This window comes from Arachis duranensis, chromosome 9, assembly GCF_000817695.3.
Source record: "Arachis duranensis cultivar V14167 chromosome 9, aradu.V14167.gnm2.J7QH, whole genome shotgun sequence".
Classification (NCBI taxonomy): Eukaryota; Viridiplantae; Streptophyta; class Magnoliopsida; order Fabales; family Fabaceae; genus Arachis; species Arachis duranensis.
Genome location: NC_029780.3, coordinates 32,938,223 through 32,959,447, shown reverse-complemented (window position 1 = coordinate 32,959,447; position 21,225 = coordinate 32,938,223). Strand labels below are relative to the sequence as shown.

Below are 21,225 nucleotides of genomic sequence, written 5' to 3'. Positions count from 1 at the left end.
GAACTGATGGCGGCATTCAAGAGAATTCGGAAGGTCTAACCTTGTCTGTGGTATTCTGAGTAGGATTCAATGACTGAATGACTGTGACGTGCTTCAAACTCCTGAGGGCGGGGCGTTAGTGACAGACGCAAAAGAATCACTGGATTCTATTCCGGCCTGATTGAGAACCGACAGATGAATTCCGCTATGCTGTGACAGAGCATATGCAATCGCTTTCACTGAGAGGATGGGAGGTAGCCACTGACAACGGTGAAACCCTTGCTTAAGCTTGCCATGGAAAGGAGTAAGAAGGATTGGATGAAGACAGTAGGAAAGCAGAGAGACGGAAGGGAAGGCATCTTCATGCGCTTATCTGAAGTTCCTACCAATGAATTACATAAGTATCACTATCTTTACCTTTATGTTATTTTCGTTCATCACTATATACATTTGAATTTGCCTGACTAAGATTTACAAGATGACCATAGCTTGCTTCAATACTAACAATCTCCGTGGGATCGACCCTTACTCGCGTAAGGTTTATTACTTGGATGACCCAGTGCACTTGCTGGTTAGTTGTGCGAAGTTGTGTAATGCCATGGTATTGAGCTACCACGTTTTTGGAGCCATTACCGGGGATTATGAGAGTTGTGAAAAAGTATTGTTCACAATTTCGCGCACCAGGCGCCACAACCAAGACCTTCATGGAATGCATGCGTACAACTTCAAGCCAAAACTCAAGTTTGGCGCTAACCTCTACAAACGAGGTGGTCCCCCATTCGTCCAAAGGCTTGCACAAATCATTAATTAAATTTTGATTTAAACTTTTGTTTTATTTATAATTAGAAAAAGATATTATTTAGTTTTAGGAAAAATTAGATATAAAAGGGAAAATAATCAGCCCTTCAGGCTCCTCTATTCTCTTATGCCTCATTCCGCAATTTACAGTTTTACAGAATCCTAGTTTTCTCTCTGAACCATGAGCAACTAAATCTCCACTATTAAGGTTAGGAGCTCTGTCTATTGTATGGATTGATAATATTACTTTCTATTTTAATTAATGTACTGATTGATAATTCAAGAATTATTTTTGTTCTTTATTTTCTGAATCTAGGTTGAATGGAAATAACCTTGGTTCTAATTGAGTTCTTGTATAACTTGGAAAAGATCTTTACTTGAACAACATCTTGAAAACAATTTCTCCTAAACTTCTAATTCTCTGGACTTAATGGGATACGTGACATATAATCCTCTTATATTTGGATAATTAGGGTTTTTGTGGCATATAAACTAGAATTGAACTTCACCCTCTAATTGGAATTCAGCGACCAAGGAATTGGCGGTTGATGAAGGTTAGAGGAGACTAAAAAGGTCTAAGGAATTAGGGTTTAGTCACATATAGTTTGCCATGAATTAAATCTTGCATGATTAAAATAGTTAGTATGAAAGGTCAATCCGGAAGATAGATATCTCTGAAGGCTTAATTGTTTCTCCATATATTATTCACAACTTGTTTACTATTTGCTTTTGATTCTCTGAATTACTATTTAATGCAATTGAACTTTCAAAACATCCTTTTCTGTTTGTCTGACTAAGCCAATCACTCGATCATTGTTGCTTCATCCATCAATTCTCGTGGGATCGACCCTCATTCACCTGAGATACTACTTGGTACGACTCGGTGCACTTGCCGGTTAGTTGTGGATTATAAATTTCGCACCAATAACAACACAGCAAATATAAACATCATAAAAGACACCAAACATGTTAAAATAGGTTAATGTTATAACATATTCTGCTTTTTTCCTAGTACTAAGCTTAAATTATAAATTTTTTTCATTTGGTATATCAAATTATGTTTTTTATTACATGCATTGGTAATAGGCCATAGTTAATTAATTGGGGCCAAAAACTACAGATGAAAGGTGAGAAAGCCCATTTGTTGAGGAAAAATACAAAAGAAGAAAAAGTGGCCTAAAAGGCAGATGTTGGCAAGTGGTAGCTGGGAAAACTTATAAAGAAAATTGATAAACCACTATTTTATGGTTTATATTGTGTTTTATTGAGTGGTTTTATCAAGCTTTTCACCCACTTATTCATATGATGAGCATGTATTTACAATTCCTTCCTAAAAATATTCTATGATTAATAACTTGCTTCCTAAGGACCTTTTAGTTGTATATTTTTATCTTTCCTCATACCATTCGATGCCGTGATCTGTATGTTAAGTGTTTCAGACTTCATAGGGCAGAAATGGCGTAAGGAATGAAGAGGAAGCATGCAAAAATGGAAGGAACACAAGGAACTGAGGAGATGACCAGCGAGAAGTCACGCGGTCGCATGGCTCACGTGACCGTGCGAAATAGAAGGAATTACTGGGACGCGCTCGGTGCTTGACGCGACCGCGGGATTGGAAGCTGCACGAACGACGCGAAAGCATGGACGACGCGCACGCGTGGTACGAGAAATGCTGAGTGACGCGAAGGCGTAGACAACGCGGACGCGTGACGTGCGCGATCTGTAGAATTACAAAAGTCGCTGGCACAGATTCCAGGCCGCATTTCAACCCAGTTTTCGGCCCAGAAACACATATTAAAGTCAGGGAACATGCAGAGACTCAGGACATCAATTCATACATTCATAATACACACTTTTCATAGTTTAGATGTAGTTTTTAGAGAGAGAGAGAGAGGTTCTCTCCTCTCTCTTAGGTTTTAGGATTAGGATCTCCTTTAGTCATTAGGATTGTTTCTTCGTACCAGGTTCAATAATTTATGTTTCTCTTCTATTTTTGTTTACTCTGAAGCTTTTATTTGTATTTGATTTATGTTGCCCAATTGGCTTATGAACTTTTCCATGTTAGAATTGACATCTCCATTCAATTTAATTTGAGGTATTCTAGTTATTTATGATTTTAATTTAGCTTTCTATATTCTTGGTTTTGGTTGATTAATTGGTAACTCTTGAGTTGTCAAACTCAACAGTGGTTGAAATTGGCAGATTCTAATTTATCTAGATCGCTCTAAAGCTAGTCCTCCCACAGGGATTGACTAGGACTTGAGGATCAAACTAATTAGTCCACTTGACCTTCCTTTGTTTAATAAGGGATAACTAAGTGGGATTAAAATCCAATTTTCATCACACCTGATAAGGATAACTAGGATAGGAATTCCAATTCTCATACCTTGCCAAGAGTTTTATTAATTATTAATTTATTTTTCTTGTCAATTAAATTACTTGTTCAACCCTTTTAAAAACCCCAAAATATACCTTTGCATAACCAATAATAAGAACACCTCCCTGCAATTCCTTGAGAAGACGACCCGAGGTTTAAATACTTCAGTTATCAATTTTATCAGGGGTTTGTTACTAGTGACAACCAAAACGTTTGTAAGAAAGGACTTTTGTTGGTTTAGAAGCTATACTTGCAACGGGAATTTATTCTGAATTCTAGACCACGCAAAAGTCCGTCTCTTCAAAAAAGCCTCCACTTAAGAACTTAATTATAGCTGAAGGTACCAAGTGCCTTGAAACACTAAACTGATAGTTAATTAGAGTTGAAGGTATCAAGTCCTCATCCTCCAATGTTTTACTATTCTTCCCTGCTTTGGTGAACTGAGGAATTGTCCGCTGTCGGGCTACTACCAGATGTATTAGCTCAAACTCCAAACCTGGTTGTTTCAAAGCAGAGTTGACAAACTGCATCATCAACATGAAAATCAAGAACAGTGCTGAGTAGCAGTCCCAGAAAAAACACTAAACTGATAAAAGATGGAGGATATGCAAAGTAAAAGTCAAATCCATCCAAAATGTATTACATGAGTTTACAACAATATACATACATACAACATAAATCATTTTATAAAACTAGGGACTTCTTTGTAAATTGCAATTATAGTTATCTGACAATAAATAGTTAGCTCAAGAAATTTCCAACTTTCATGATTGAATTTTTTCTCTCAAAATAAAGTATCAAATTTGTTGAAGGACAAACCTCATAGAGGGTCATAGTTTGTTTCCATGGAGAAAATACACCTTGAAGTACAACTCCATCTGGCAACTCAATTTTTGCTGCAACAGTTTTAGGAATGGCAAAAAAGACCTTCACCTATAAGAGACATTTTTTTAAAACAGGAAAAAAAGTTTAGAGATATTTAATCTAAATAATTGGTTTGCCAGTACTTTAAATGCACCAAAGTATCCAAAGCTAATAGGAAAGACAATGACAAACAACTTTATCTCTGCAAAATAACAAATAGAGAATAAAACTGAATACATTTGAAGAATGAAGGTTATTAGATATCCACTAACAACTAACAAGGTATATCCACTAACAAGTTATTTTTGTGTGAAAATTTTCTATTATAAAATGGTTCGTATTTTCATTTCTTGTGCTAATAATGGCTTGTTGATATCTGCTGCTTCTATTACTAATTCAAACCAACTTATGCCATCCATCAGTAATTACTAGATGCAGAAGAATGACTAAGTTTTCCAACCAACGGTCAGTGTCATGATTCCAATCCAAATACTTAATTAGTAATTATCTATTCACCTAAATGTAATTTCAAAATACAGAGAAGCTTCCTACAAAACTTACTATTAAAGTATTACCTGTTTGTCGATAGGCTTGGATTCAGGCTTTGCATCTATGTTGTCAGTAGAAGCTGCAGCCAAATTCTCACTTTTTAGAGATACTTTTTCTCTAAACCTGCATCCCAGGACACAAACAAAGAAAATGTCATATTATTTTTCTATTTTATTTCACTGAAATTCTAGCGAAGTTAGGCCACATTTAAACATAACAGCAAACAACAATACATAATCAAAATCAATTACCTGAGCAGTAGGACAAGGAGCTGGTGTTGATTGTGTAGCAACAAACTGCAAAATGCCAAATATTCTAGTCTGCCCATAACTAGCAGCTCTTTGCCAATACAAAACAAACATATCTCCTGCTCTTATCCCCAACCAACCTCCTTCTCTTCCTTCTATCATCCCTTCTTTTCATCTCACGTGCTCCTCACGTGACACTAGCAATCCCATGCCCCCGGTGCAGCAATGCCATTGTCCCATTCCCACTAAGCACCAACCCAACCTGTGGCGATCCCGCCTACAAGATCCATTGTACCTCCAACACTCTCGTCTTCGACAAGCTCAAAAACTCTTACCCGATCGAGTCCATAAACTCTCAGTCCCAATGCCTCGTTATCTGTCCTGTGTCTTTCCTGCCGAACACGTGTGTCACCACCGATAAGGTTCACCAAAGGATTCAGCTCAACAGTACCCTCCCTTTCAACATCACAAGCTCCAATACCATTGTTTACCTCAACTGCACTCAAACGCTTCTTATGTCGCCACTTAACTGCTCCTCCTCCAGCCTTTGCCATACCTACATCAACATCACTGCATCCGCCTTTGTATGCAATAGTGGATTGCTGTGTTGCACGTTCTGTGCCGGCAGCCCTAGTAACTCCTACCAGCTGCTTCTTCTGCCAGCGACGACGAGCTCAAGAAAGGCATGCAAGCGCGACTGAGTGCGAGACGGTGACGACTGACAAGATGGTGACGACTGATGACACAAAGAGCAACAAGGACCTTGAGTGCTTGACCGGAAACGAGAGAGGGAGAAAGCTTGAGATTGAGCCAGTGAGCAAAGAGATGAGAGCTCGAGCTTCAATGAAAAAAAGGAGAGGAAAGAGACGTTATGGCTAAGTTTTTTTCTTTTTCGGGTCAGCTTGAGAGATTAGTGAGATATTGGGGTTGGATTTGGGCTTGGAAAATGACAGAGGGATAAGGTAAGATTTTTTTTTCTAGGGACCTAATTGTATTTTTAAATTTTTAGGGATTTAAATGTCTGCAAAACAAAAAGTTAAGGATATATTTGTCTTTTTACTAAAAAATTTAAGGATTTGGATCCTCTAAAGTTTGAATTTCACTTTAGAGAATAAAATGTGATCTCTCACCATTGATTTTATAGGTGGGGCAAAAAATAAATATGAAAGAGAAATTATTCAAGGGCAGAAGATCACACTTTACTCTCTAAACTGAAATTCAAACTTTAGAGGATCTAAATCTAAAATTTAAACATAATTCGATTCAGATTGTGTAAATTGATCGGATCAAACTAGATCTAATAATTATAATAAGAATAATTGAGTTTATTATTGTTGCTATAATAAACTAATTTTGTTTTAGTTTATTAAAAAATAAATTATTAATCAGTTTAATAAAAATATTTAATAATAATACAACACATGTAAATATCTTTAAAAATGATATTTTTAATACCTTTATTAAAGTAGTCTTTTATTTCACTTAAGATAAAACCGGGGTGACTAACAAAAAAATTATATTATTTAACAAAAATAAATATTAAAGATCGTTATGTATATTTTAGGATATAAAGGACTAAAATGTCTTACTATAAAAACTTGAGGGACTAGGTAATTGTTCAAAATAAAAAAAAAAAAATTTACTTTTTCATTCCATATTCTATTGTATCAAAATTAGGGTGGCAATGGCACCAATGGTCCCTCATCCTCTGCTCCACTGACTCGTTCTCCTGCTCTCTCCAGTCTCCACCCCGTGCTCGCCGATCCTCGCCCTGGTGCTTCCACCGACCACCGCGTCAGTTCAGGTGAATCTCTTCCCTCATCGGCTGTTCTCTCTGTTGTGCCTCGTTTCTGCTAATCTGCTGTGCTGCTTTTGTTCTATAAAGTTTGTAATTTTTTCCTTTGCAACCCGAAAAAAAAAAATGAAAGAGAAGAAGCATTCTTGGCGGGGCGGGCTAGTGTTTGCAGCCAGTTCAGTTAGACGGGGCGCCCGCCTTTCCGGCTGGATTAGACGGCCGGGGAGGGCGAGCATGCCCGTTTGCAACCCAAAAAGAGTAAAGAAGCATTCTTGCGCGGGGGGGCTAGTGTTTGCAGCTCGTTCGGTTAGACGGGGTGGGTTGGCCCGTCCGGGCGGGCTTAGACGGATTGGGGCGGGCGGGCATGCTGGTTTGCAACCCAAAAAGAGTAAAGAAGCATTCTTGGCGGGGCGGACTAGTGTTTGCAGCCAGTTCAGACATGCATGTTTGTAACCCAAAAAGAGTAAAGAAGCCCGTTCAGTCAGACGAGGCGGGCTGGCCCGCCCTGGCGGACTTAGGCGGGGCGGGCAAGCATGCCCGTTTGCAACCCTGGTCAAAATATTAGTACTTTTATGTAAAATTCTGCCTTTTTCCACACCTCCATGCTTATAAAACGTACGAGCTACTAACGCAACTGTCTCGTGCCACTGCCGATCGACTACCTCTTCCCATCGCAGCCGGAGCCGAGTTCTCTACCGACGCTTGCGCGCTGGGTTAAAAATTGGGTCTTCGAAGGAGACAACAACATGCTGCAAGTAATTTAAGGTTGTTCTGGATTAATCTTTATCATTATTTCTTTTATACAGAAACTTCTTTTCATTTCAGTGTTAGGTTACGGTTTGGGTTAATTTTCTATTTTTGACCCTTTCTCCCCCTTAAATGTGTTATTCATATCAAACAATATATTGTGTTTTCCTTCTTTTCTATTCCTTTCCCTTTTATTTTCTTTGGGAATGGAAAGATGGTGCTGTTTTGTTCTGCACTTGGACTTCATAGTGAAGAACACTTTCTTTTGGATCATGCAAAATGTGTCACTATGATTAACCTGAAATGTAAAAAGGGTGGGAAACGGGAACATACGTTTAGGGAAAGTGCAAAAGCATTAAGACAATGTTAAATGTTAAGTTTCAAAGAAAAATGTGCCAAAGAAAAATTTTAGAGGTCAGCTGTGTACTTTAACTCTTTCAGTACACAATTCTATGTTGTTTATGTGAATTGCCCACTAGCCTAAATTGATAATTATAAATTAGGATCATTGTTCATATACATTTTATTATTGCCCATGCTGCGCTTGTCAATATTATATGCTAACTAAATTCATTTTAATTACGAAATATACACGCTTTTCAGCATTACAGTGACGCTCCCTAAACAAGTGTTGCAGTGAAGTGCGCTATCTGACTCACCCTCATCCCGGAATACTTTGAGCTTTCAAACTATCGGTGCTTGCAAAAATGCAATATTGCAATTTCACCCCTATTTCTCCGTGACCAGCTCCTTCATCATCTTTGCTGCTACTTCTGAAACCGACATCTCTGGAGGAGTCTGAGGTATTTCTCTCACTCTTCTGCTTAATAAAGAAAGCTCTTTGAATATGCCATATGTGAACTCCCTCGAATTGGTACAAAAGTATGATGGTTCTTGGTTTGATCAAGGGGAATGATTGATAGTTCAAAGATGTAGCGTGAAGGGATTGTGAGGAAGGAATGTTTTTGTGTAATGAAGGTGTTTGATGAAATGCCTCCAAGGAATATGAGTTCTTTGAATTTTATAGTTTTCTCCTTGTTTATGTTTACTAGGTTTAATTTTTGGAAAATGGAACTTTGTAAATGAAGCAAGTTCAATTGATGAATTAAATTTAATAGCATTTAAAATTCTCTCAAATTTTAAAATTCTTTATTTATCCAAACACATTTATAATGATCAGAACATCAAGGAACCATTGCTACACTTGAACCCAGATGCCGTTCTTAGGGAAAATCATGGCTACTGTTTCTTTCATTGATGTTTTTGTCCATCACTAACATAATTTATGTTGTTCCCCTTATAAATGTGCTTACTAATATCATAAATGTGCATACTAGAGCATTTGGCCAACAGTTTTCTGATTGGACATGGCGGATTTTCTGACCTCTACCCACCGTGCCAAGTGGATCTTCACTCCTCAACAGTTGGTACTTGTTTCTTTCTATCATTTCTATTCATCTATGTTTCTTTTCTGGCTGTAAGGACTTCTTTGAAAAAGAAACTATAAATCATGACTCATGAGGTATAGTCTCTTATGTTCCTTCACCACTGAATGATAATTTAATTTCTGGATAAGCTCATATTATGCTTTACATGGAGATAATTTTAGATTTGTAAATTGCTGAGTAGGTTGAATTTTAATTCTTAAATGTGCAATTGATGCAAAAGTTTGATGAAATTCTATTTTCTCCTGTATTATGTATGCTTTATGGTTCAAGTATATCTGTTTTTGTCTTAGGTTGAAAAATATAGAGATGCTAGTCAGAGAGCCATACAAACTTTAGAGAAGGTATGTATACTTCTATAATGTGCTTGTGAATCTTTTCTTTTCTTTTCTTTTCGCTTTTGCTGTTCAAGTATATCTGTTTTTTTCTTTTCTTTTTCGCTTTTGCTGTTCTTATAAATACATTTTTAATTTGCAACATTTTCAATCAGAAAGCATGGAGGTCAACATTTTTCATTTTTGGATGTTTGTGGTCTAATCATGCAGGGATTATTTTTTTGTTTTATTTTAGTTCCTACATAAATAACGTTTCATTGAACATTTTTAAGTTTATATCTGGTTAATGATGGCTATTAAATTTTCTATTTTCTTAATAGTGTGGAGCAACTCTGATGGAAGTAGATAGTGATGGGACAATGTCATATCCTGAACCTCAGAATTCTGTGAAGGATAATGGTAAATGTGATTTCAGGAGAATTCACTCATTCCTTTCTTAGGATGTTGATAATGCTCTGTCTTCTAATTTTCAATTGCTTTGGAAAATGCTTTGTGTTGCTCGTGATAGTTTATTTAAAATTTCTAACTGTTAAGAAGGGTATTATTTTGTGTCAGCTGAAAAGCATTCTCGGTCAAAACCTCTCAGTATTGAAGAAGAACAATCTATAAAAGTGTTTTATGAAAACAAGCTACAAGAAGTTTGTAAAAATTTCCACTTCCCTCATAAGATCCAGGTATGCAAGCTCCTCTTCAGTTTCCAGATTTTATAAACAGTCTGTGTTTATGAACTAATTTTGTAAACATTATGATATGTAGGCAACGGCCCTTATCTATTTTAAAAGGTTCTACCTGCACTGGTCAGTAATGGAACATCAGCCAAAACATATAATGTAAGGTTTGTGATTTGTCTCAGTCTATATATGTGATAACTGGTTCAGAGTACAAAGAAATAGAGTAATATACCTAGAAAACGGTGTGCATTCATTGGTGTTCTGGATCTACAAGAGCACAGTTTTTTTTTTTTTTTTGAAATTCCTTTCCCTAATACCTATATCCTGTTGTCGTCAGGCGCTGTACAGCAGAGGCCCAATTTTGACTGGTCAGATTCCTATAAGATGACCTTTGGAGTTTGGATTAAAGATGAACAGTTACATATTATTTATAAGGGTTTTGCTAAATGATTAAAAAAAAAGTGGAAACCTTATAAGATTTTTCATGCATTCAGTTTATTGGGAATTTAAAAGTCTTAGACTTCAAACGAAAACCTTTTTTTTTTTTATTCTAGGGGGCTTGCGCGTAAAATCCTACTTTTGTTGTAATTGTTTGATTGATTACTTGTGCAGCTTGCTGTATTACAGTTCATCCAAGCCAGGGTTGTATTTGTAAATTTTAATTGTTTTTCAAGGTTTAGTTATTTGGTTGGTTCCTGTGGTTTATTTGTAATTAGGTCCGTGATTTTGAATTGCTAAAGTTTTGTAATCAAGTCCTTGGAAGCAACCACCAAAAGAGGGAAGAAAAAATATATGTTCTTGTTATACCTTCTCCATCCCTCGCCATCTCTCTTCACCCTCACCTTCATCTGACACCAGCATCCACCCAAACCAAGCAATGTTATGATCAAGATAGAGCTGATTGCCTGGCTTTAAATCTTTGATTTTGTTTTTTAGTTAAATGTTTTTATTACGTGTTAGCCTGTCAATAACTTGGACTGAATTTTTATAGGTTGACCTGCATATATGCTGCTTGTAAGATAGAAGAAAACCATGTCTCTGCTGAGGAGCTTGGTAAAGGGATCTCACAGGATCATCAAATGATTCTCAATAATGAGATGATAGTTTATCAGGCATGGATAGGCTTAACATATCTGTCTATGTATCTTTTTATTATTATCTTAACTTTTATTCTTTGATGATATGAAATACTTGTTTTGTAGAGTTTGGAATTTGATCTTATTGTTTATGCACCATATCGTTCACTTGAAGGTTTTATGGATGATATGGAGGTATGCTTTGGTTGGTCAATGAGTGGAATTTTAAATTAAATTGTCTATTTTTTTTACATCATATTGAATGGCATGATTTTTATATTTGTCTGCTATTATCATTGGATTTTACTACCGATCTTATTTTATGCTGGAATTTGTGATCAATGGCAATGATGAAAGGACTTTTGCAATGCTAGCGAGGACCAGCTTCAAATGTTGAAGGTACTACTACTATCCAAAATACTGGTCTGAGATGATTTCCATATTTTTTCTTTTTTTCTTAAGGGGGAAATCATTATTTTATACATTTACTCATGCAAGAATACATTGTGATCAGTGTTTCAAAATTGTGGTTATCATGGTGCCATGGGGAAATGATGTGGCGGGTTTTGGGGCCACCGCCATTACGCTATGGTGGTCCGCAATGTGAATGGCGGAAATTGGAGGCTTGGGTGTAATTTTTTCTTTTTGCATTTGATGGTTATTTTGGTCACTTAGGAAACCATAATAGCCAAGTTAGAGAGCTCAAATTCTCAGACACTAGCTTTAGCCTCTGGTTCCCTCACCAACCCAAAAATCTCTTCCCTCTCTGTCGGACTTCCTACCTCTTCGCATCTGGAAGAACTGCCAATAGCATTACCGCTGTGTGCTGCGCTCCTCCTCCTCCTCCTCTGTTTTCCCCTCTTCGTTGTTCTCTCTGCTGCTGGAGGCGCCATCTGCTGCTCGACGAAGAAGCCGTTGCAGCATCTCGCACCGCAGCATTGCTGCTGGCAGCAGTTGGCCCTCCTCCTCCACGCTAGATGGTTTTCTTTTCCAACTTTTCCTTCCCTCACTTTACAAAAACATTACCTTATCTTATCCTTTTTTTCTTTTCTTTTCTTTTTTAATATTTTGGTTTTTCTGGTTTGTTCCTCTCTTCCATTCAGTTTGAAGTTCTGAACCTGTATTCTTTATCCTTTATTTCAATTTACATAGGGTCACTACTCATGATCTCTTATGTTTTTGGTCTGTTATGACTTAATATTGTGTTTATTTGTTGAATTTGCTGAATTAATTGCATGCTTTATGAGTAGAAAGTTGCTAATATTGATAGATTTTCAGTCCATCCACCATTTCAGCCATTTCCCGCTACACCATACGCCATAATCCTATGACAGATTTTCGGAGCTACAGTTGTCTGTTTTAACTGTTGTTTTATTGAGTGAATTCCAGGATGTTGAAAATTCAAAATAACTTACTTTTTCTCGTGATGTGTAGAGATTACAAGACACAGCTAGATTGGAAATTGATAAAATGATGCTTACAGATGCACCACTTTTATTTCCTCCTGCGCAGGTAGTCTAACAATATTATGTAACTTTCAGAACTCCGTATTGTATCTACTGTGTTGTGACACGAATTAATGAAATTCATTTTATTAAAGGCAACCGATGTATTCAAATTAATTGATGTTTTGGAGAGACTGGTTAACAGAAAACAATGTTATGTTTCTCAAATATTTTGTCTAAAATAGAACCAGGCAACAAACCAAACACCCTCTACAGTTTATCGCCAATCTAGTTCCAACCTTCTAGTTCAAATTAGTTATAAACCTTTTTGCCTCCAATCTTAATATCTATATGATTGGGTCTTTTAATGCAGTTGGCTTTAGCTGCTTTGCGCAGTTCAGTTGCACTCCATCAAGTTATTGACTTTGACAGGTACCTTATCCCTTCACATTTTTTCTTTGCAAAATTTGATTCTGAAACAGAGTATGTCTTGGATATTATCTTGTAGTATTCTTTGATGAAAATTAATGTATTGGTTTATACGCTTTTCTACTATTGCAGTTATCTGAGCAGTTTATTTTCTCGTCAAAACTCCACACATACAATGTCCGAGCTTATTGAAGCACTTAACACAATTGATTCTTTGGTATTGTGTCTCATTTGAATATTTGTCACTAAGTTGAATATTTGTCATTTGAATATGGAGCCAATGTTGCCTGCGTCTAAATATCCAGGTTATGAAATACAAATTTCCTTCAGATAAAGAATTGAAACATATCAATAGGAAACTGAAGTCTTGTTGGGGTCAAAGCTCTCATGACGAGTACTTCCTTAACCCTTATGTTGAATTGCAAGCTAGTCATTTACTTCTAAACCTCACTGCAAAATGTGTTTGAGATATTTCATGCTGTATAATTTTGGATTGCTTTACAGGGGAAAGAAGCGAGAGAAGAAATCAAAGCACAAGTCGAAAAAGAGCTCGAGTGAAGCACACAATGCGCCGCCTCCTGCCTAGGTTTATGTTTCCCTTCAGTCTAGCTATCCGGTTTCTGATTTTTCGGTAGGGAATGGTTTTAGCTGTTTGAAAATGAAAGTTGACATGGTATTAAGGGAAGGGAAACAATGAAAAACTGACGCAGGCGTCTAGTGAGTCTGATTTTGTAATTTTTGTTGCATACGCATGTCCCTGAGTTGGGGTTCATATGCATTCTTTCAAATAATATGGTGTTTGAAATTCTTCAATTCTTAAATTCATGCTTGATGTTTAGAATCCTTCAATACTGAGGTTGCAATGTTTCACTCCTAGAGATGATTGGACTTAATGGTCGATTTTGTATCTTTAACATGCTGAATCATACTGGAGCCTTTTGTAATGACTAAGCTGCATATTTGGTCATAAAAATTATTTTGCTGAAAATCTGAATTTCATTTAAAGGGTTGGTGTTGGGCAATGCATATTTTCTCTTTTGAAAATGAATGCTTATATGTGGATGGAAAATCATAAGCCCAAAAGCCAATGAGTCAAACGAGCCTATAAACAAAAGCCAGGTAACGTCTAAGGGTGTTCATTGTCCACTTCGGCCCGAAGACCCGGATTGGGTTTGATCAATTTTGCTTAAGTTTGACCTGATTTTATTATGACTTGGTCAAAATCAAAACTTAAAAAATCGACCTGGGTAAATTATTCAACTAGGTTCAGATCAGTGTTTGAGTCACCAGGTCCAGTCCGGTTGAATTCAAAATAAAAAATATAAATAAAAAGTTCAGAGAGCTAAGAACATTTTCAAGGTATGTTTTGTTTGAAAATAAAATTATGGAATTCAAGTAAGTTTCTATCTTATTTGAAAATTATAATCATTTTAATTTTAGTTTAGCTTGTGTATGTTGTCTTGATATATATATATTTTATGTTGTTATCTTTATATATATAATTTAGTTTAAGTCTAGGATAATATAATTTAGATATGATATTACTGTGGCTCGAAAGTGATGAGGTTTTATCGGGTAGAGTTAGGTTACGATCTCAAAAAAGATTTAGTATATATTTAAGGTCGGATCCAGACAAAAATAAATCTGATTCATCCGACTCATGAACACCTTTAATAACACGGTAAAAGAATGGATCGATGAAACTATAAATGATATAAAATATGTATATTTAAACTTGTAATTTGATATCAATAAATAACATCTTTTCAACAAAACATGCTAACGAAAAGTGTGAAAGACAAAGATGGAAAATGAAATGTAATTACTAATTAGTAATTAGGATTAAGATACAGAATGAGGTCAAGAATCTTTAAAGCTTATATATACGTCAACCCATAGTCCAACAACCTTATTTAGGAGAATCATCAAAATGAGTTCAACTCCTAAATAAGCTCGATTGACTTGAACAGACGAGCAAGTTAAATTAGTAAGACATGATTTATATTTTTTGGTCAACTTACATTAGATATTGTTTGAACCTAAGACCTTTTAGTAAGGAGGGGGACATATATTGTCTGAACTACGGCTCATTCGCTGACATGACTTATTCAAGTCAGAAGAATATAGGATGGGCCATTTTAGTTTAAAAATAAAAGATGCATGACTTTTTTAAAATAAATTTAATAATTATCAATATATGAAAATGTGAAAAAATTTACATTTTTTTCTTACATTACTCATCTCATTTATAGTGGAACCAAAAAAAGTATACACATATTTTGTTTATTGTGGGACGAGAAAAATATACACATTTTTTTTTATAGTATAAATGAGACAAATAATGTTGTTTTGACACATCTCGTTTACAATGCAAGAAAAATGTTGAGTACCGTCAAAATTACCGTTAAATTTAGTGTCGAGTTGTACTGGCAGATTTTCTGATGGAAAGGAAGAGAAATTGGTCGCTAGAAAAGGTTATCGTCGGAATGTATTTTCCATCGTAAAAACCGATGGTAATTGTTGGTGCGAAAATAAGACTCAACGGCACCAATGTTACCGTCAGATTTTTCGATGGTATAATTTTCTGGTATAACAGTTTAATGAAACGTGTCGTTTTGGTGATTTACTGTCGGAAAAATCTGACAGTAAATGTTGCTTAAAATTCAAATGCAGAACCCCTCCCCCTCACTTGTCTGAACCCTCTCTTTCTTCTTTCTCTCTCTTCTGGTGTGCTCTCTCTATCGCCATCGAGAAGTCCTCCTCGTCGTCGTCGTCTTTGCTGCCTGGAGTACCCACTGAAGCCGCCGCTGCACATCGCCATCAATTCTGCTACTATATCTGTGATAGCTTCCGCCGTGGTTGCTGTTCACGTCGCTGTTGCTGCCGCCTCTGTCACCACCACGTTAAAGAGACCATGCAGCCACTATCATTGAATTGATTGTTGATATGGTTATTTTATTTTCACATATTAATTTGTGGCTTTATCATTTTGTTAGGGTTTAGTTTAAATCGGTGGTTAAATTTGTTTAACGAAGTGTGTGATTAGAGTTTGTTGTGTTAATTTAATGGATGTAAAAATCAAATAATGTTAGAGTAGATTAAGTAAGGTGAGATTAAGAATGCTTGAGTTGTTGAAAGATTTTAGTGGAGTTTAGTGAATGATTTTTCTTTCAATTGCATTAAACTTATGTCGCTTATTTTTGGCATGTTTCTGGTTCGTTTGGTGAAATTAGAATTAGGTTATAATTAATTGGACTAATGAATTTTACTTATTCTTTCAAATTTGTTTCTAATTTAGTTTTAGCTTGTGAATTTAATACATTCTCCTTTTTATCAAGATGGTGCTATTCTCTCTTAAATCAGTTGGAGTTTGCTTTTTTTGTTGTTTCTGCAATAATATTCTAGGTTAGTTTTTTATCTCTGAATATAATGAATTATTTAAATTTTAAGTCGGACTTACTTTTCCTAGAATAGAGTTTTAGGACGAAAGTGGGAGAAGGTTGCATAGTAGCACCTTCTCGAAACCCTTGTTTGCTGAAAAATTGTGGAGTTATAAGAGGTTGCGCACTAGAATGGTTAGGATTTCAAATTTTGTTGAATGCATGTACATTATAATTTATGCCTGCAGTTGTTTTCTATGTGAAAATTGTTGTATTTATTTCATGGATATCTTTGAATCAAGGAGAAATTCTGCCAAATTGTTGTTCAAATTGTTTAAAACATGTTTGGTTTGTCAGAAAAAATAATTGTATTCAGCGGGAGAGTTTAATTACAAGATAGCCTCTACCGAATTTTCTAAAAAATTGAATAATTTGTCTTGTTCATTGAATTCTAGGATGTGTGGTTTAATGTGATTCCAAGTCATCGTTTATGGACGTATGAGAGGAATAATGGTGGTCGGGGAGTTTAAATTTTGAATTCTTTGAGGAGGTTGACGCGTTTGTCGTGCATGTCTTCAGCATAGAACCATTTGGGTCTAAAGGGGTATCTAGGTGTCCGTATCAAAAGTGTCGGTTGACTAAGTGATTAGGACCTGCATACATAACGCTTCACCTCTACCAAAATGGGTTCAAAGATGGTTATTAGATTTGGACGAAACACGGAGAAGTGGACGAGTAGGGAATTAATCAGTCTGCATCTAATTTGAATAGGTTCAGTTGTCAATCAAGGAGGTTTCAGGTGGTGAGAAACCTAAAAATGGATAAAATGAGTTGGGAGGCTAACCAAGAGAGATACAGCGAGATGGTATGTGATGTAACAGATATTACAGAATTGGAAGAGGCTGAAGAAGAGCCTAACTCGAAAGGGAAGACATTTTATCATATATTAGAATCTGCTACGAGCTGGTTAAAGAGAATTCCAATGAAATGGATGCACTACTTGCCCTTAATCCCTATGCTGAAATGATTGTATGCATCGATGAGTTCATCCTCTCACATGACCTGACATAGTAACAACAAGAGAGATGATAAAATCATGACGCATCCGTCACACAGAGAAGCTTGAAAGTATTTTGATTGGGTCCATCCTATATTTGCAAGAGATCCCATAAATGTTAGACTAGTTTTATGCTCTGACGGGTTCGCATCGAATTCCAATTTCGATAACGCGTACTCTTATTCGCCTGTAGTCGTGACGCATTATAACTTGAGTCCCGAAATGTGCATGAAGGACCCATACATGTTTCTAACTTGCATCATACCTGGTCCTAGCAATCCAAAGGCCAAAATAGATGTCTTCTTGTAGCCCTTGGTGAATGAGTTAAAGAAGTTATAGATTGATGGTGTAGAAACATATGATATTTTGATGAAGACAAACTTCCAACTACAGGCTGCATTGATGTGGACCATTGACGAATTTCCTACATACGGCATGTTGTCAGGTTGGTCCACTCAAGATAGAGTGGCATGCCCCATTTGTATAGAGGATATGAAGGCATTTTGGTTGCCAAATGGCGGTAAAAATTCGTGGTTTGATTACCATAAAAGATTCTTCGACTTTGATCATCCTTTTCAGTGCAACAGGGACTCGTTCAAAAAGAATAAAATTGAACACGAAGAGGCACCTATGAGGTTGGATGGTAGGCAAGTTTGGCAATGTGTCCATAGAATCCCAAGGATCATCGATAACGGGACATGTTTGAGACCTCCAGGATATGGCCAGGAGCATAATTGGATTAAACAGAGTATATTTTGGGAGTTGTCTTATTGGAAAGACAATTTGGTTTGGCATTGTCTTGATGTGATGCACATTGAAAAAAATGTGTTTGATAATATCATGTACACAGTAATGGACGATGAGTGAACAAAGGACAACGATAAGGCTAGGTTAGACTTGGTGTACATTGGTAGGCGGCCAGATCTGAACTTAAAGAGATTTGATAACGGGAAGTGGGATAAACCAAAGGCAGTGTTCTCTCTAACAAAAGAGTAGATACTAAATGTTTGTCAGTGGATTAGAGGGTTAAGGTTTCCTGATGGTTACACCCCTAACTTGAGCAGGTGTGCAAACGTGTCACATGGTAGACTTGCTGGGTTAAAGAGTCATGATTACCACGTCTTCATGAAATATTTGTTTCCTTTCGCGTTCAGAAAACTTTCAACCAACATCTGGAAACCCCTCATAAAAATAAGTGAGTTCTTTAGGAAGTTATGTGCTACAAAACCTAGCATTAATAACTTCACAATTGTGGACAAGAACTTTCTCATCATACTTTGTAAGCTAGAGAGGATATTCCCTCCACCCTATTTTGATGTTATGACACGTAGCAGTTGACCTATCATACGAAGGAAAAAAACTGTAGGTCGGTCCAATTTAGGTGGATGTACCTGTTCGAGAGGATGATTGGTTCATTCAAGCACACCATAAAGAACAAAACTTGGATTGAGGGCAGCATCTGCGAAGCATTCCTAACTAAGAAAACATCTACATTTTGCTCATTCTATTTTCAGTCTCATGTTGAGTTACATAGAAGAAAGGTTGCAAGGAACGATGAGAGGGGAGAATCCTCGTCAAGTGGAACAACATACCCAATCTTTTTTTTGGAAGGAGCTGAATGGGTGCGGGCAGTGACTACTGGTTAGAGCAGAAGGAAATCGATGCTGCACATCTACATGTGTTACTTAACTAGGACCAAATTTCACCCTACCTCATGTGAGTTTTTTAAGTCATGGTAAATATTGCAATCAGTAATATACTAACTTTTTTATCTAATTAAAATTTCTTTATCCTATGATGAATCATATTGGTTATTCCAAGAGGTAAATTCCGATAACTTATTGAACAATTTTTCATGTTGGTTCAGAGAATATGTCAGCGTGCAGCTAACTGATACAACAAATTCAGAACTAGTTGCACTTAGTTGGGGTCCAATGAATAAGGGCACTAACTACCCGATGTACATTGTTAATGGATATCGATTTCATACCTTACAATGATCAATTGGAAAGAAAAAAGATAACACCAGAGTCTGGGTTCGCAGGTATTTACGCGGGAGTCACTCAAATTGGTTTGGTGTGTTGCACAACATAATTGAATTAAAGTATTTCTGTCGTACTACTTACAAGGTGTGCATGTTTAAATGTGAATGGTATGATCCAAGTTCGCGACAAGAAACATGAAAGCACAAGTGCTACAATATTACTGAAGTTAATGTAAAAAGAAAATATAGATACTACGATCCTTTTATTCTACCTCAAAATGCACGACATGTATACTATTTGCCTTATCCGGGTTCATGTAAGTCTAGTTGGGTGGTTATAATTAAGACTAAGCCAAGAGGTCGCATCGATTCTAATGATAGGATAGAGGGTCAAGAACCTTACCAGATTGACGACCCATCTCCTACGAAAATAGTGGTTGATACCGGTGAGGCAATCACCTTTAGGTCTGCTGTTATGGACAATGACATCATTGACCTTGGAATAGATGTCGACGTACTTCCAGTAGTGGACGATGATCTTCAAGAAGAAGACGGGGTCGATGATGACGAAGAAGAGAAAGGCGAGTTCGATGATAATCAGGAAACTACCTCGGAAGAGGAGGATGGTGAACCAGAGGAAGAAGATTATGAATATGAATAGAATTAATGTAAATAAGTTGGCGGGTGACGTGTGACTTGGTACCAACGTTACGTCGGAAATATTTTGCCGGCACCATTCATCAAAATTTGTTTTCGTACTAACTATATTCCATCGCAGAATTCGACAGTAATTACCGTCGGACAAAAAAAATCTGATGGTAACCATTTACCGATGAGGTTTATACCGTCTAATTCATTTCAATGGTAAATTCGACAGCAATTTAATTATCGTCGGATTTTAATTCTTTTTCTGACAGTAAATTCGACGGTACTCAACGTTTTTCTTGTAATATTATATTATAAATGTGTATATCGTTGTAAATGTGTATATGTATCTAGATCACAATGTGAATGATGTAAATGTTAAAGTCCGTTATATATTACTGCAAATGAGATCAGAACAAGCATTAGTTAAAAATATTGGATTATAGTGAATTTTTTGTGAGTTTATAGTTTTCTCTTAATTATTGTGAGTTTTCTTTAAAAAGAAAATTTTATGGTTCACTTGTAGATATCAATAGGCCGACGAAAGAGATTATAATGGGAACTAATTTTTTTTTAATAGTTTTATTTTTTTTGTTTGAATTTTACTAATTTTATTTTATCAATGTAAACATCTTGTTTGTTGCTACCTAAGCATGTTAACTACACTCTTGCTCCACTAGAAGTGCCTCCTTAGGAAGGCCAATTTTGGCTATATAGTATAGTTCAAGTACTTCTTGTTTAATAATATCATGATCTCTGCATTCGTTAGGCGATAGAGCTTGCAAATTCAAATCTTCCATTTATTTTGGAGTGAGTGCATTGTCACCCTACAAAATATGGCATATCACCTCAGCCTATATACTAATGAAGAGCTAGTTGACGGTGCACGAGAGATTTTTAAACATGGCACCAACATCTGACATGGCCGTGGGTAGAGGACCTACTCAATGCCAGGTCTTTCATATAACCATATGAAAGAAGGAGATGTTCGTTATCATGTTGATATATTTTAGAGATAAAGTTTAACACATTCTTTTTGGAGTTGATGCGTATATTTTGTGGCAATATGCAAGACGCTACATTATGATGCTAATTGGGTTACTTTATGATGAACAATTCAAATAATCTTATTCATGCCGGACAGGGATGGATCTACATTTGAGTTTGTAGGGACAAGTGCCCCCATTAGTATTTTTAAAATGTACAAAGAAATATACTTTTATATATACATGTGCCCGTTATAAAATTGTGTTTGTCCCCGTATTAAAATAAAATTTATTTTATTAAAATTTGTGTCAAAAAATTATTTTATTTAATGAATTTAACTATTTTATATTTTAAAGAATATTTTAAAAATGTAATAATAAAATTTTTAAATTTTTTAATGTATTCAATACATTG

General features: G+C 36.1%; 1 protein-coding gene across 3 annotated transcripts; it reads left to right on the top strand.

The window, feature by feature from the left end:
- Positions 1–6,456: 6,456 nt before the first annotated feature.
- On the top strand, positions 6,457–13,746 carry LOC107465345 (cyclin-H1-1). Of its 3 annotated transcripts, none has more exons than XM_021130333.2 (16): positions 6,457–6,619; positions 7,288–7,375; positions 7,961–8,160; positions 8,695–8,784; positions 9,096–9,146; positions 9,458–9,536; positions 9,693–9,811; positions 9,894–9,967; positions 10,800–10,920; positions 11,011–11,079; positions 11,242–11,283; positions 12,319–12,396; positions 12,703–12,761; positions 12,891–12,975; positions 13,064–13,152; positions 13,263–13,746. In XM_021130333.2, exons 4-16 carry the CDS (start codon positions 8,725–8,727, stop codon positions 13,342–13,344), a joined length of 1,008 nt encoding a protein of 335 aa, XP_020985992.1. In that variant the 5' UTR covers positions 6,457–6,619; positions 7,288–7,375; positions 7,961–8,160; positions 8,695–8,724; the 3' UTR covers positions 13,345–13,746. The 3 variants fall into 3 exon arrangements, with proteins under 3 accessions (XP_020985992.1, XP_052109989.1, XP_052109990.1); XM_052254029.1 differs by having other exon boundaries at positions 7,288–7,378; XM_052254030.1 differs by lacking the exon at positions 7,288–7,375.
- The last annotated feature ends 7,479 nt before the right edge of the window (positions 13,747–21,225 follow it).

Excerpts from the sequence above, each read along its gene's own strand:
- LOC107465345 (XM_052254030.1), top strand. The coding sequence starts at position 8,725 with ATGGCGGATTTTCTGACCTCTACCCACCGTGCCAAGTGGATCTTCACT. Across the intron at positions 11,080-11,241 it reads GTTTTATGGATGATATGGAG|GACTTTTGCAATGCTAGCGA; the intron begins GTATGCTTTGGT and ends CAATGATGAAAG. Across the intron at positions 12,762-12,890 it reads CAAGTTATTGACTTTGACAG|TTATCTGAGCAGTTTATTTT; the intron begins GTACCTTATCCC and ends CTACTATTGCAG.